At 46.8% G+C, this 16,104-nt stretch overlaps 1 protein-coding gene and 1 long non-coding RNA gene across 4 annotated transcripts in view; one reads left to right on the top strand and one right to left on the bottom strand.

Moving 5' to 3' along the window:
• The window catches only part of LOC142590434 (uncharacterized), a 393,201-nt gene that overhangs the window by 25,169 nt on the left and 351,928 nt on the right, over positions 1-16,104 (top strand). For 2 of the 3 annotated variants that reach the window (XM_075702535.1, XM_075702536.1), the window contains exon 4: positions 7,042-7,248. In XM_075702535.1, coding sequence (XP_075558650.1) covers positions 7,056-7,248 — 193 coding nt within the window. In that variant the 5' untranslated portion in view covers positions 7,042-7,055. Of the gene's footprint in view, positions 1-7,041; positions 7,249-8,881; positions 8,936-16,104 lie in introns of all 3 variants that reach the window. The other variant, XM_075702537.1, reaches the window with a different exon arrangement.
• The window catches only part of LOC142590447 (uncharacterized), a 42,012-nt gene continuing 36,247 nt past the window's right edge, over positions 10,340-16,104 (bottom strand). Inside the window, exon 3 of the long non-coding RNA XR_012830147.1 lies at positions 10,340-10,664. This is a non-coding gene — a long non-coding RNA (uncharacterized LOC142590447). The remainder of the gene's footprint in view (positions 10,665-16,104) is intronic.

Here is a 16,104-nt window from a genome sequence, read left to right as displayed (position 1 = left end):
CCTGCGGGATGTAGTCATTGGACAGTGGTGTGGAGACTTTTGATGAATCGTGGTCGTCATTGTCGAAAAGTAACGAGCCGGGATGCTTGAGGAGACAGCTGCTTGAGCATCATGTCAGCATTCCTCTCATGACACTTCATTGTGGCTAAAGACGAGTATGTCATCCATGAGCTTGATGACTCCTGTTAGTCCGATCAAGATTTCAGACTTGCAGTTTCTGCAGTATTTTGGTGTTGATGTTATGCCGATCGAATTGGAGACTTGTGAAGCGCAAAATGCCCAGTTGGCAACATGAATGTCGTCAGCTCTAGGCATGGCGGGGAGAGAGGGATTTTGGTGGGAGCCTGAATATGCATTGTCTTCAAACAACTGTTGCCTCACCTAGCTGTTAAGACGCCCTTTTCTTTCCCTGCGCCAGTACATACTTCAGTGTGTTCCATTGACATAACAAAATTTCTTCGTTCTTGAATCAAATGTCTTGTTTGGTTCTTTTTCAAGTTTTTTGTGTTAATTCATAGCAGTGCCTTAACACAAAATAACGTAACAGTACTGAGAGCGTGTTCGACGCGTCGAAGCTGCCTGTTGATTTCGTGTCCCATTCATGTTCAGTCAGAAAGAAAGGTATTTAATGTGTAAGATTCAAAAAATATACTTGCTAAGGTGTGCCTCACAGTCTTCTCGGCAATGGTCAACTTAAGGAGCCTGCCAGCCCTGAGCTGCGGTCACCATGGTTGCAGCAACCACTACTTCAGACCGGCTCAGCAATGCTAAAGGTGATCGAAAAAAAAAAAAAAGGAATCAGCAGGAATTTTGAGCATACCTTTCTTCACCATTCATTTTTTTAACACTAACTAATCCTGACAAAATTTTATCTTTTTGAAAAGCTGCCAATTTAATGTAATGCTCAAAACTTCAAAACTCATTGCACGACATTGTCGAAAGATGGCCAAATGCTTATAAAAATGCTAGAAACGAGTTTCATCAATGGAAACCATAAATCTTCTGTTATGTCCGAATACACACAAAAATTAAAGTAAGCATGTCATATCATTCACAGTAGAATATTTCGAATAGCTTCAAAGAAAAATTTTGTGATGAAGCAGGCGTGTGCTCTACATCACGCCTCCAGAGCATGTTACAAGCATACAAGCAACCGCCTGCACAACCTGTAGCCAGATGCACCGCTGCACCGACACAGTGTTGCCAACAGCATCACTCCAGCTCCAGCAGTACAGTTGGGAGCATGACTACGGGGCGATCTGCTTGCATTTTGTGTTGGCAAACCTCTAATGGCAAAACAAGCGACGTCCAAGGCATAATTTTGTTTAGAGGAGGCATTGGTCAGTGCTACACAGATACCGAGGCTGACACAAGTGGATCACAGAGCATGACCACATGCTGGAACAGGCTAGAAAATTATATATATAGTTTCATTGTGTTCACTTTCAACTGAACGATGTGGGAATAAGCAGACAAAACAAATACAGTCGAACCTACTTATAACAATATTGATTCAAGTGCCACAAAAAATCCATTGTTATAACCGGGTTCCACGAAAAAGGGGAATGGCATAGCGGTTCCGAGAAAAATATAATAACGCGAAGGTCAGTTCTCCTCCCCGCCACCTTCCTCCATCTGCCTTCTGATTGTGTTGACTCGATCAACTGTTTAACTCTGCTTCCTGCGCACTTCGATCACATGTTGTTAAGAAGCCGCGACTGTCGGCGTTCAAGAACGCCACTGGTATAACAACTGCAAAGAAGAGACAAGAGCGGCAAATGACATACGAGCTCCACCGAGGCATCCTTTTGGTGGCCCCAAGAGGCGCCTTTTAAAATATGCGGGAAGGCTGCTATGGCAACATCTCAGCTTGAGAAATCCAGAAGAAATGCTGGAGCGAGATCGCCACAGGCATCTCGCCACATACCTCCCCACTGCCTTGCTTGAAAAAACCGCATGTCCGTCAGCCTTGCTCGCTTTATGCGAAGTTTGCCGACAACCTTCTGCAAGGCATTTAGGTGCCCCATGTAGGGAAGCGGAAGGTCCCTCCCAAAACCAGGCTCATGAGGGACAATCATATGCGGGACCTCCTGCGGGGACAATGTTGACGCAGCCTGCCCTACTCCGTCATCGCTGCCGTCGGTATCTGATGCAAGCATGTTTGCGACGATCGCCTCATTGGTTAGAAGCACTTTGTTTCCAAATTTATAGCAGTGCGCTTTCTTTTCACCGGCAATGTCGTGCATTGCTGATGATCAATGGGCTGATCAGCCATCTTCCGTTTCGGTGGCATGTCAAACTAGGCTGAGAAACAATGTGGCCAGGAATGACTTCGATGCAACGAACAAAGACAAGCACGAGCGACTTAATCCGTTAGCAGAATTGTGCAGAATGAGGGCCAGAGATTAAAGGACCAACTGTGAGGGCCGAGCGAGCAATCTAGGAGCAGCGCCGGCAGCATTGTCAGCGCAGTTGGCACGGTCCAGTCATGTTTCGGAGGGTGGCGCAGCGCAGATATATGGGCACAGTTCGTTCGTGTTCGGAGTGGTGGAAATGTGACGGAAGGAATGTGCGCGACGCTGGTGTGCATCTTTCATGGAGAGAAGCACTGGGCGGCTTGCGTTTCATCTTTCCTTCTTTCTTTTGAAGGATTTCGCATTACATTACCTTTTGGTATGGACGCCCAGCAGCCATACTTCATCGTTATAAATGATAATGCGTCATGAGGACATTGAATTAAGCAGGTTATTTCCCCATAGAAAACTTACAAAAGTGTATGGTGCAGCTGCTTTTCGTTGTTATAACCGATATATTGTTGAAACCGGCATAGTTATAAAAAGGGTTCGACTGTACATCTCTCTTGCTGTGGTGCAAAGTAAAACAAACAGCAGACATTCGGTCTGCATGTTATATTATTTCTCTAAACTTTTAATTCGTCTCTTGAGACAACAGATTACACATATAACACATGTTGCCTTGAATAATTCTTGAAGGGTCACATGTCACTATGAGCAACATCACACCATACACATATACGTAGGCGCTTTTATTGATATAAGTCATCCCCTCATTTTGGAGCGCAGGTCCGTGAGGAAAAGAGTGAACGGTGTTAAGTTCGAAATTTTAGCTGTTTCCGCAGTGTGTAGTGATGTAATTTTGGCATCCTTAATTATGAGTCCGCATTGTATGCACTGTGCTTGTCAGCTTAAAATGGCCAGACCTTGAGGGGCCCTTTAATGCGAAAGTGGGGGGAAATTGTGTGGGGGAACAGGTGACTGGCAACTATGTCATGAACTCTAAAATTAGAAGATGAGAGATGTGGCAGACTTCATGGAAATAAATTGCCTCTGAGTTATGAATACCTTCTTCTGGAAGCGGAATAACAGGAAGTGGGCCTGGAAAAGTCGTAATGTGGAAACAAGAAATGAAATAGATTTTATACTTTGTGCCGACCCTAGCATAGTGCAAGTTGTAGAAGTATGAGGTCGGGTAAATAGTAGTGATCATAGGTTAGAGAGGTATAGGATTGTTCTCAACTTGAAAAGAGAAAGAACAAATTAGTTGGGAGGGAGCAGGCCAGCCAACCTAGACACAGTCGGGGTAAAAGTAGATGACTAGACAGGGGTAATTGGAGATCACTGGGAGAGGCTGCTCATTGAACAGTGGTACATACCGAGTACCACATACCCAGTGACTCTACTTAGCATCCAAGAAGTTTGTTGAATAGCAGCACATGCCCATTCTTAGATGCTGAGCGACCGAAGTTGGGCCGGCAGTTAGTTTTGAACCCAGTTCCCAGGGTAGGGTGGCTAGAGCTGGGAGGTGTGAAGACTGCGGCGCCGCCGCCATTGCCTAGGGAGGGCCCGCTACGCGTTCCTCCCACTTGGGTAAAATTTGGCGCTTCCCTCGGGGGCGCGGCTAGGGTGGCTAGCGCGGGGGCGTCATTAGCTTATCAGTCTCGTAGGCCACGGTGCAGTGCAAAGCAACTCTCGTGGTCGGTATGGTGCAGCTGTATTTTTCTCGCGTTTCCGAAATTTCGATCGCTTCACAACACAGTGAATCTAAGTGGCACAGAATGGGATGACGTGAAGGTCAGAGTGCGTGAGTGCTTCAGCTCTTGGGGCAAGCTTCGAGCGCACGAGGAGCGTGGGGAGATTAAAATCGTCTCCGACGCGATCCTCCTTCTCTCGAGGCCACTGTCCGGCGGGCCTGGTGTTGCATCGGCTCTGTCCTCACTCCGAAAGGAACTTCGGATTCTCCTGCAGCGACGCTAGGACGGCTTGAGGGCCACAGCCTGAGCAGAGCTGTGGGAAATGGAAGCGTGGTGCAGCGGAAACGTCCTACGTAAGCATCTTTCAAGGAAGGACACAACTCTCTTTTCCCTAATAGATCCAAGTGATGGTAGCATAGTCGACTCACTAGATGGAGTTCTTGCACTGGCGAGGCAGTTTTACATGACCTTGTGTGCCTCTCCAGTTGCCTCTCCAGCTGTCTTTCCGTTTGCTTCACCAGCTGAGCCGCCACAAGTGTGCGACTCAGTCATAGATGAGGACGAGCTATTTTCGGCCTTGAAGCCTATGAAGCGCAATCGCAGTCCAGGATCCGATGGTCTGACAGTCGAATTTTATGTTAAATTTTGGACACTGTTAGTGAAGCAGTTCACATCACTGGTGAACAGGCTACTCGGTGAAGGGACTTTGTCAGCGTCTCAATGAGAGGGGCTAATCTCTCTCTTTTGTAAGGACGAGTCGAAGAGCTCCGATCTGAGAGCGTGGCGTCCAATCACGCTTCTGAACTGCGATTATAAGCTCATAGCAAAGTGCCCGTGTACGCGACTCACACCCGTGCTCAGCACTGTTTTGGGTCCATACCAGGCATGTAGTGTCCAGGGGCGCTCTACTCAGCTTCACGGTTTAGCAGTGATCAAGGGACCTTCTCCTGGAGGGAAATACCAGGAAACTTCCCGGTATTCTTAGCTCCTTCGATCAGGAGAAGGTTTTCGGCAGATGGTCCAAGCTTTGTATTCTCGACCGACTTCTGCTGTTGTCATACAGGACCGCGTCTGGGGGGGGGGGGGTCTTCTGTATCCCTCAGCATGTCTATACAACCTCATTCAGACACTCGAGGACAGGTTCACTCGTGCATTTAGCACTACGCGACTGCACGCAAAAGGTGTCAAGAATTTCTTGCTTCTAGCAGCCAATGTGCCACAGATTGGCTGCAGGAGGCATTCCGCTGATCTAACAGGATCAGTGCCTAGGTTTTATTGTATGACACGCATTCACTTTTTCCTCAAAAGCTTAAATCAGTGTGTCATCCACAACAAAGCCAAGAAGGTTAAGCCCTGCGTTTTGTAAAAATGTGATGTTATGCAATAACTGTGTTATTTCTAATAAACATGTATTAAGTCGCAAGCGCTTTGTACTTTCTAGAATTTCTTCACAACAATGCTGATATATTGCATGAACTTCTTCCATTTAAAGTAATGTTACAATCCCAAATATGTGACTTATGTGCGGGCGACACATTCAAGGTTATTCCAATGCTCTGGCCTTGCGCGGCAACTCCTATGAACTACATTTTCGGTAAGGCATACGCGCGCTAATCTCGGCAAGAGGTGGTCGCAAAAACCGTTGCTGTGTCGGCTGCGTAGTCGGTGCTCGCTGTTTCCATGTGGAATGAGAGCAGCGAAACTTCATTAAATTCTGTCAGCATCTAAATGCAGAGAAAAAAAGTCTGGTCAGATTTTAACGCATTCAAACGCAAAAACTAAGCGCTACCAAATCATTTTCCCGCCCGGAGGTATGCAGACGCCCCGAGAAACTACGGCGCCCTAAACGGCGCCCCGGCCGGCAGCGCCGTCAGGTGGCAGGAACGCGTTTTGGGGCCAGCTTCCGGAGGCCGGTCTTCACACCTCCCCATTCTAGCCACCCTACCCAGGGACAGCACAGCGACCAAATGCTCTACCCATTTGATCATATTCTACACACAAACACAAATTGGCAGGAAAGAGGTTATGTGCCGTCATACATACATACGTACAGACCTACCGCTAAATGGGTAAAGTTCTTAAAGAAGGCTGTTGCATTGAAAATGAACTTTGGACCAGCAATGTAATGTGTAGGGCAGGTAACCGACGGCCTATCAGGGTTACTGAATTGTTATCAATCGAACTGACGTGCAATCCTGGACAGCAGACAGGTAATGTGAGGACATAGAAAATTTGCAAGCACGGGATGGTATTGTCACGTAGTAGTGACGGTGAGGAAAGCAGCAATACTAAAAATAAGGAAACTAGCATTTTATTGGGTCAACTTGTGCCCTCAAAAAACACGTTATACTCAGAGAACAGCGACAGTGGCAAACACAGTTTGCGATCGGTGAAAATCTGAACAGCGGGTAAAGCACGTCGGCTTTTATCGATCAGTTGTCGAATGTTCCAGAGTAGCCGCTGGGACCCGCGTGCCTTTCCACAATGTTCTACACCATTTGTGTTGTGCATACATGCACTCAGCTTACGCAAGGTTCGGCGACAACAGACAGCAGATAGAAGCATCGATAACATTTTGAAAACTTCCGTTAAATGTAGACGCGTCCTGCGCTGAGCGATAACACTTTGTAGACGGTAAAAGCGCTCACCCGTAAAAGATAAACGAGGTCATGTGTCAGTATCATCTGGCACAAGACATGGGGTGACAGGAGATCCTACAGTTGACATTAAATAGGCTGATTGCAATGAGCTTAGGATGGTCCAATAACTTCTAATTAGTTGGACTACACCAATAGCTTTAAAATGCATGAGACGAAAAATTGTCTCAAATATGTTCCGCTGTCATAAGCCTTTCACAAAAAGAGGTTGCCCTGCTTTCGAGTATCCAATGTGGATTGTCCTTTGTATCCCTTTAGAAATACTGAACAGGAAGGGTTATTTTGTGTTCCTCGGCTATGCATAGTGAAGTGCTCCTGTATTTATTCTATTGTATTTACCTCTTGTTCTTGATGCCGTAACATGACTGCAATTGGCTCACTTATTTTCTGCAGGCCTCACAAATGCGATGAGCCTAGCTGAAAGCATCACTGCCAAAATGGCATGCCATGCCCCTGCAAAGATCGGTGGTCAGGTCGAGGTTGCCATGCAGTGCAGCTTGTCTCTCGCTGACAAGTCTGTTGGGTGCTCGTTGAAACCAGGGAGCGAGTCTAGGAGCGTGCAGACTATGGAGGCTGTGGAGCAGTTAAGCTCCACCTCAGGTGGGCAATGACCGGCACTTTTCTTACATTTGCCTGCTTATACGAGTGTGGTAAATGACCAAGTCTGCCTAGCTTGGCACGACTTGCTCAAGTGTGCGTGATGTTCTGTCGCTGAGGATAAATTAGCAGGTATTTTATTGTTGCCTGCATAGTGATTGAGGCAAAAGGCAAAAATACTGCCCTACTGAGCACATTGAAGTACCTTAGATGGCAGAGCTTAATCCAGAGCCCTCTTGTCCTGGTGTTGTGGCCCTTACATTGGTCCACGATAATGTTACACCAAGTGAGTCTTTTAGGTATGTATAGATCGGTGTATGAGTGTAAGAACATGATTATAGATCAATGGAGAATGTAAGTTGGCCTCTGGATTTGATGTGAATAAAATTAAAACATAATGCAGTCAACTATAAAACATACCTTGTTTTATCAATATGCTCATTGATTGAGTGAGCTGAATATGGCACGGGAACTGTAAGGATTCTTGTCCTGGGACAGGTTTTGGTGATGACATCCCAGAGCACATCATCGGCGATGACTAATCGGGACTACGCATGCGCAACATTGCACTCAGGCAATGAGCAGCGTGCACTGGGCTCCTGAGGTGCACAAGCAGTCGCTTCAGACAACCCGTACGCGTCTTGACGTGAATGCTGGTTTTGGTCTTCTCCCGTCGATAGCAGCTTCGGGGTTTTTTTTTACAGTGTTTACAGACTGCAGTGGCCGATGGGACCTCTTTGGTACCAACAGTTTGTCCCAGCGGATAGTTATTCTTCCTCAGCACTCTTGTTACAATGTGCTGTCCACCTTTGCTGATGCGAAAAGTGAAGCGTTTTCCCTTTGATAAATGAGGCACTAATGAGCAATTCAAATGCCTTTGCAATGAATTGAATCTGCTGTCATCAGGAGAACTCGTCCACGGTGCTCACTAGAGAATTCCATCACAGTGTCTTCAATTTCACTGTCAACAAGGTAGCCGTTGCACAACAAAACTTCCAGTGAAAATCGACAGTTGCTCTCTATTTTCTATTCATGTGAACCTTTCACCCATTTTATCACATTGTTTTCAAATGCATTTATAAAGCCCTGACATGTTATTTTTGCAGAACTCATGTTTGGACAAAGTTTGCAAATTTGGCATCTTTCCCACAATAATGACAAAAACTATGATCCTTTCTCCACTTTGACAACTGCAAACAAGAAAAATTTATTTTGTTTCACAGTATACTACATGACAGACACAGGAAGATCGTGCTATTTATTTTGCGACAACTGACCAAAACCTAACCTGTCCTTGGTAATTCAGGTGCGTGCAGTTGCAGCGTAAGATTAGCAGAATGGTTTACAACATGTTTAATAACAGAAAGTCGAATTCGAATATGTTTTTTTTTTCACAGCATAGTAATGATACAATCCCAGACTGATTTTTTGGGACACCCTATTTTCTGGGCCGGCGGGAATATTTTAACTTTGCAATATTATTGCCAATTTGCTCCATATAGTTATGTATAATAATAACGAAAATTTTGAATGTTTCGAACTGTTCTCGTTTAATTTTTCTGAATTTTTCTCACAATCGCAAGTTTGACACTACCGAAAATGCAAATAAAATCGCCGTCATTTTGTTTTTCTGCAGCCTCAAAGCAGCGTTGCACACACCTCGCATGCCAATTCGGAGCTACCATTTCAGGTACAGCCTCAATAGGCACCGCTTGATGCACTCTCCCACGTGCCTTTGTGCACTGATTGCTGTCGGCACTCGTCAGTCGCATATGGCCAGTGGTACTCTTTGTATCGCCACTCATGTACATTGTGGTTTTCTTCAGCTGCATACTGTGATGCTAGGCTTAGCCACTTCAACAACCGATTATCTTCCGTGGTTTCATCGCCTGTTGTTAACAATGGTGCCGACACTGGCTTCGTCATCCGCCGCCTTCCGACAGAGGCTTTGAAGTGAGGAAATCATAGCATAGTGATGATGGAAAAGGAGGCCACCATTATCAGGAAAGTGCAAAGGGGCTTGTTGCAAAAGAGGTAAAGATTTTGGAAGCCGCTGAGAAATCTTCCCGATCTCGACAGAAGAATGTCAGCCACAGTGCCCACCCAAAACTTGAAACTATTCTAATGTGACTGAAAGCCATGATCGCTATACAAGTGCTGGTGTCCGGTGATGTTTGAAATCAAAAGGCAGAAGCCGTAGCGCTTTATATGAACATTGACGATTTTCAACTTAGTGATGGCTGGGTCCAAAATGTTAAGGGGCCCCTCACCAGATGTTGCCATTTTGCGCCGACAAGCACCGTGTATACAATGCGTGCTAGCGATCGTGTCTGCTAACTATTGCATCGCTATGTGCCGCGGAAGAGCTGAAATTTCAAACCAAATGCCGTTCGCTCTTCTTCTTGCGAGCTTTGTGCTCCCAGCTGGAGAGTTGACATATTTCTCACAAGTGCGCCTACGTACATTGCACTGCTGTAACGTCACGCATAGCGACACATGACTCTGTCTGGTCTATGGCGAATTCGTCAGAGAAAGGCGCTCAAGAAAATGACAGGCCAGTGAGTGAGTTAGTGTGGACACTCAAGCAGGGTGGCTCCGTAGTCGCACCTGGGGTACTCAACTGCACTCCCGACGAAAAGCAGCCAGCGAGCGGGAACAGAACATTGTGGGTGCTAGTAGGCACCTGTTTCACGCGCGTCTCAAAGAGTTGAGCAAACCCAAAACTGGCACGGCTAGGACTAGGGTACACCTCAAGGCGGTCGACGTGAGGAAAGGGCTTTCCAATGAAGGGATTGATCCCGGTGGCCAAAAGCAGAGGGTACGTACCTCATGCTGAAGGTGTCATCTGCGTTGAAGGAAATCAAGTTCGTGGCCAGGGGATCAAGCAGGAACGAGGGCTGAAAAGGGGTCTGCAGTGCTGACATGCTGAAACCAAGTTGATAGGCAGTTATATGGGGGTGGGTTTGCACAAGGCTCACCCACCGAGCGATGGTCAGGGAAGGGCACGGCACTCCTCCACTCCGCAACGCACAAAAGCACTTGGGCAAGGTTCATCGAGTCTGACATGGCGCAGAGAAGGCTCCAGAATCAGATCGCCAACAAGCATAGGTTTATTCAACCAAGACACAGCAAAGTGTGACAGTCACGGCACTTATGGGAAAAGGCTCACCGCAAGACCGATCGACTATGCGTGCCCGCTGCACTAGGGCTAACTGCGAAGCGGCCCACGAAGTGCGAAAACGAAAGAATTGCAGGAGCAAAGGTCCTTGTAACCACCTAGGTGCAGGCCTGTGAGCATCTGCCGCGGCAATGAAGTGCTCAGCGAAAGAGAGCTCGGGTGGAGAGGATCCCGGGGCCCGCCACTCGGGAGGCGAATTGGGGCGCATCTTGGTGACACTGGCTCACGTGGTGATTCGACCCTGGGAGGGATAAGCACAGTTTGTGCAAGAAATTAGCTTCGGCACGCTAGTTGTGTCAGCCATGTTGCCGTTATGGTGGCAGTTCCCGGAGATCAAGCTAAACACAGCGCAGGAGTTGGGGGACAAGGCACAGGAAGGCACCTCAATTCCCACACCATGCAACGTCCGGGGAACAGATGTCAGTGACCAGCCAAATGCTACAACCCAAGTTAGCCCATGATTCATACACACCTGCCCACTTGCCCTACATTGTGCAAAGGGTGTGGCAGATTCGGAGCTTGTCCAGTGGCCTCATGCTACCACCCTTGATCCTCCCACCACCGCCACCGCAGTGAGGAGAGCGAACAACACTGGCGAAGCAGTGTTCGGAACCACAAGCATGTGTGCAACTTATCGACGACAGAGTCAAGGCCGCCTAAGACCATTCACAACCACAAAAAGGACACAAGCTGCTACAAACACCGTCGCATGAATGACTACGTTACCACTGAAAAAGACCGCTGCTAGCAGCCACCCCAGTTTCGAACAGACCTGCGTGAGCCAAAAGGCTCACCTTCATCGACGAGCAGAGATATTTTCCGTGAACTACACTACACAGTCCACTACCGCCGAAGGCACCCAATGACTCAACATTAGATGACTTAAGTTCGATCGAAAGTGCTGCGACACAGTCATGATGTACAGCAGATCGCCATGCTTGTGTATCAGCGAACGCCTTCCTGGCTCCTAAGTCAAGTACAAGAACGACATGGACGAACTGCTATTGATGAACTCATCCAAAAAGAAAAAGAAACAAACCCCTCTGTCAACTCTGCGGCTGCTTGGACATTGTCAGGTGATTCCTGGGTTTCCCTTCCAGCCTGGTGGGATACAAGTAGCAACTGTAGTCGCTGCTGCAACGAGCGTGTTAGCCTGCTGCAGACTCAGAAAGTGACAAAGTGAGCAGGTACAACTTGCACCGATTCGACTGCTGGCAGCTGAAGAACTCCGTAAGGACAATGTGCTTAAAGGAGTCGCCAAGAAAATCTGAACAATGCCAATGACTTCCTCATCCACAGCTAACTGAAGGACATCAAATAGAAGGAGCATTGTCATAATCGACCGACTCGTCGATTTCCTCGCACGTAGCAGCGTGTTGTGAACAGAAGAAAGGTGACAGAACCATGCGTACAGGTCAGGCAGTACGAGGTTCCATTTATTGCTTCTAAAACATTGATGATAATTACTGTGCGGTATTTTAAGAATTTAGATACTGTTCGTTTCGGCTTTTGTTTAAAGGCACATGCTCTGAAAGCATCGGAGTTTCCGTTAGAAAAAACCAAGTGCAACACATGACGAGATAGAAGGCAAAGCGTGCAGTGTGTGGGGGCTCCCTCAAGGTAGAGGAGGCGCCAGGTGAAAACAGGGAGGAAGTCGCGTCAATCACCAGACATTGTGATGTCGATGCTGGGCTCAAGAAAATCGAGGATTTGCAGCATGAGCTTGTGAAACAGGTCAAAGAGCTCAAAAATTAGCTAACTATGGAGCGCGATGCATGGAAGGCGGTCGAAAAAAGACCTTAAGCAGCCGAAGAAAAGCTGAACAGGGCGGCCATAGTGAACGAGAATGGATGGATAGATGTATACTACGAGCGTCCCCTTTGGAACTTGATGGTGGGTTGTGCCACCAAGCTCATATATTGCCTCATGTCCTACTTATGCTAAAGAAAGAAAAGAAAGGTATGAGAAAAACACCTTGATGAATTCCCATAACCAAACTTTCTGAACCACTATTGTGAACTTTGTTTCCTTATGCGTCCGTTGTTTGTAGTTTCCCTACTTCTACCAATCTTCCAATCGCCTCTTACTAATCTCTATTGCAGACATGTTTCCTTTTCCCCAGCTCTCTCTGAAACCAATAGCTTCAAGGAGGCCAACGGTGCCTAAATCGACTGCTGGGCAGATATCTTCATATTCTCATAAAACATGCTCCATCGTTTCCTTAGCTTTGCCACGGCAAGCACATGCTTATTCTTCCTTCTTATATCTCGCTTTATAAGTGCGTATTCTAAGGCATCCTGAGCTCACTTCGAAAAGTAATGAGCTTCCCTTTGAGTTATCATAAATTGTTTCTTTCCTAATTAGTTTTTTTTTTATCTTTAGTAGTGACTCATAGCAGGTTTCCTTTCTATTGCCGCCACCCATGAGATTATCTTGTCTCTCTGACTTTCCGTTTGACGCTCTTTGTTGCCACGTTGCTCAACATACAGGTTGCATACTTGCTGGTAAGCTTCCTAGTTCTTTTCCTCCACTGTGAATCAATGTTTTTCTGTACATATACCTGGACACTCTCTCAGCCCATTTACTTTCTTCCATATTCCTCAGTCGCTCTTCAGAATGAATTTTACTGTGATCTTCCCCCACTTCAAATCTTGTGCAGCCCATATCATCCTGCACAGCTTAATTTATAGGCTTCCTGTTGTGGGGATGCGCAACTCTCGCGCGTCCCCTGATATCTTGTTTTCCCTCATCTCCTGCAATCCTGCTTCGCCGCATGGCCTGCGTGACGCCCGCGGCGGTCGATGTGGTTGAAGCGCAGTGCGAGAGAGGGCGTGAGTGTTGCGCTGCTAACGCCGCCGACAGGCGGGGTTACTTGGGCGCCGGGAGACAAGGCGCTTCCTTTTTCCCGGCGGATCAGCGAACAGCGTGGACGTCCCACGCGCGCGCGCCGACCTGAAGCCATCCTGATGCTCTCCCAAAACGCCATTATTCTCTGCCCATTGTTGCAGCTTTAATTTAATTGCCTCCATTGTTAACCTTTATATTACCGATGTAATGGTTAACGGTCTATGTGAGTGAATTCTATCTTTCTGCCCCTTACCACTATAAATTATATTCATTCTACTTTGTCGCCAAGTGTCTGGCATTCGTCTATCCTTCGGACATTTTTCTACTCCTTTCAACAGAGCTTCCTTACTTTTTGGATCTAGTTTATTAATCAGCCTAACGGGAACTTCGTCTAGCCCTGTGGATGTCCGCTTGGGAATTTTCTCTTCGTTTTCCTTGCAGTTGAAATTTGTGAGCACCAGCTGCTTCTCCATCTGGTTCTCTTTCATGCTGTTTCTTTCCTCAAGTAAAATCTCATCATTGCCTTGAAAAGATTCGGTTGTTATATTCTGCATGTAATTTATTGCTGTTTCCTCGTTCAGTTTTACTTCCGTCTTCATCTAGGATATGTTGTATTGTTCCAGACATCCTGCCGAATAAGTTTATGTGGTTCTAAAGTTGTCTAAGTGCAGTCTTCTTTTTCTCACGTATTTCTGACAACTAATGTTCACTTTCAGCTTTTATCTTTGCTTGAACCAGTATTTGAGCCACAGAATTTTTCTCCTGGTATATTTCCCATTTTCTGGCTACTTCATCCTGCCTCAACTGTGCTTTTCTTTTATTGCCTGTGCTCTCGGATTGCTTTCTGTTGTTCGACGCTCACTTCTCGGATCTTCCTGTTCCACCAGGTTTTGGGTCTCTTTTTTTCCTCTCCAACAAACATGTTGCTTCTCTTTCCGTATTTCTGTCGTTACTACACTTAGAAGCTCACTATAGTATATCCAGTTTTTGCTTGACCATTTGCGCAGTTCTTCCTCGACTCTTGTGACTATATTTGTTATTTGTTCAGCGTTAAAAATTAGGAGTGGCCATTTTCTGCTTTTTGCTCTCTTTCGCAACTACATATCCCAGTTTCAATATTCCCGCAGGGGCATCTGCGTCAGCAGGCGTTTGGTGTGTTGCGACACCACGTATGCGAACACACGAGGGTTGGACCCTCCCGCATGTAGCCGTACACGGTTTAGCCATGCTCAGGGAAAGGGGGATCCTGGATGTTGAGCCGATGCCGGGTGTTCGGACCTTTAAGGCCCCCTGGCAGAGGCAACACACCTCTTTCGCCTCTGCTTCACATAGACGGCACCCCCGGACTGGCCCACCCGCGGTAAATCAGCAGTCGCCTTTTCCTTTCTCTCTCTCTTTTTAAACTTTCCTGTCATCTTCTCTCTTCCATTTACTTCCTTTCTCCACGGCGGCAAGGGTTAAGTTTGTGCGGCTATCCTACCTTGGGTATTTATATTTGGTTATAGTGACGGCGTACAGCTGGCGTCGTGCAGGCTTGAACACAAGCTCTGCCGCGTCCCCTCGTTAAGCTCCCTGGTGGGCAGTTAGCACTGTTGCCGAACAAATACATTTTCTTATGGCAACACAAACTTCTGTCTATGATCAGCGTCTTAAAAGTTGCCGCACCGTTCCAGTTCTCTTTTCAGAGCAACGCCCAATCATTTCCCAAGTACTATGTTGTCCACAGCAAAAACAACATACCAGTAAGAAAGGTCTCCCCATTCCTAGAGGCCAAGTGTCTAAAAGACGAAATCGGACCTACGTACAATGTCTCAAAAATGTCTAGCAGGGACTTGCTCCTAGAACTAAATGACAAAGATCAAACGCGAACGCTCTCGGCACTTACTAGTATTGGCGACGCGACAGGGACAATTTCACCACACAGAACACTAAATACAAGCAGGGGTGTGATATCAGTGGACGACTTTATTGGCTTGAGCGATGAGGAACTGCTGGAAGGTTTCCAAGAACAAAACATTACCAAAGTACAAAAAATTGTCATCCTTAGAGACGACTAAGAAATCCCGACAAAACATGTTATGCTTACCTTTGGAACAATTGTAATGCCTACCTTGCTGGATGCAGAGTACGTAATAGTAAATGTCAGACCATATATCCCGAACCCCAGATGGTTCAAGTGCCAAAGGTTCGGACATGCTTCAAATGCATGCCGAGGCCAAACAACCTGTGCTAAATGCAGCTCCAATGATCACCAATCTGACAACTGCACTTGTTCCCTACATTGCATTAACTGCAAAGGAGACCATCCAGCTTACTCAGTTTTGCCCTTGCTGGAAAAAGGAAAAAGAATTGCACTAACCGTGAAAGAAAAAATCTCGTTCTTTGAAGCCAGAAAGCGATTATCGTACCTTTCGCGACGTGGTTATGCCAATGTGATGAAAGTGGGGACAGCGTCACAGAAGCCTCAGAAGTCCTTCGAGCCCGTGCACAGTGGTCCCATAGTGACCCCTCCCACCCCCGTGGTGGAAGCAACCAGTGCTGCTCCATCATCATCAAAGGGCCTGCAGACACTAGTTCCACAGTGCCATAGAATCAAACGAACCCCAAGGCCCGAGACACATGTTTTGGCGCCCAACTCTCGGTCCTCCAGCGCTTCAGAGAGAGTGATGGAGTTCGACCCAAGAACCCTGGTGTCATCAACGCCGAAGGACAAGCGCTCTCTCGAGCACCTAAACAGGGACAAAGTCCCAATAACCACTCTAATTCAGAAAGCGATAACCTAAAGGTTGTCGTTTGTTTGTGTCAGCCTCCTTTAGATCCATCTTACCTAACAT

The sequence above is a fragment of the Dermacentor variabilis genome, chromosome 8 (assembly GCF_050947875.1).
Source record: "Dermacentor variabilis isolate Ectoservices chromosome 8, ASM5094787v1, whole genome shotgun sequence".
Taxonomy (NCBI): domain Eukaryota; kingdom Metazoa; phylum Arthropoda; class Arachnida; order Ixodida; family Ixodidae; genus Dermacentor; species Dermacentor variabilis.
Note: the sequence above shows the minus strand (reverse complement) of the source record. Positions and strands in the feature narration are given on the sequence as shown.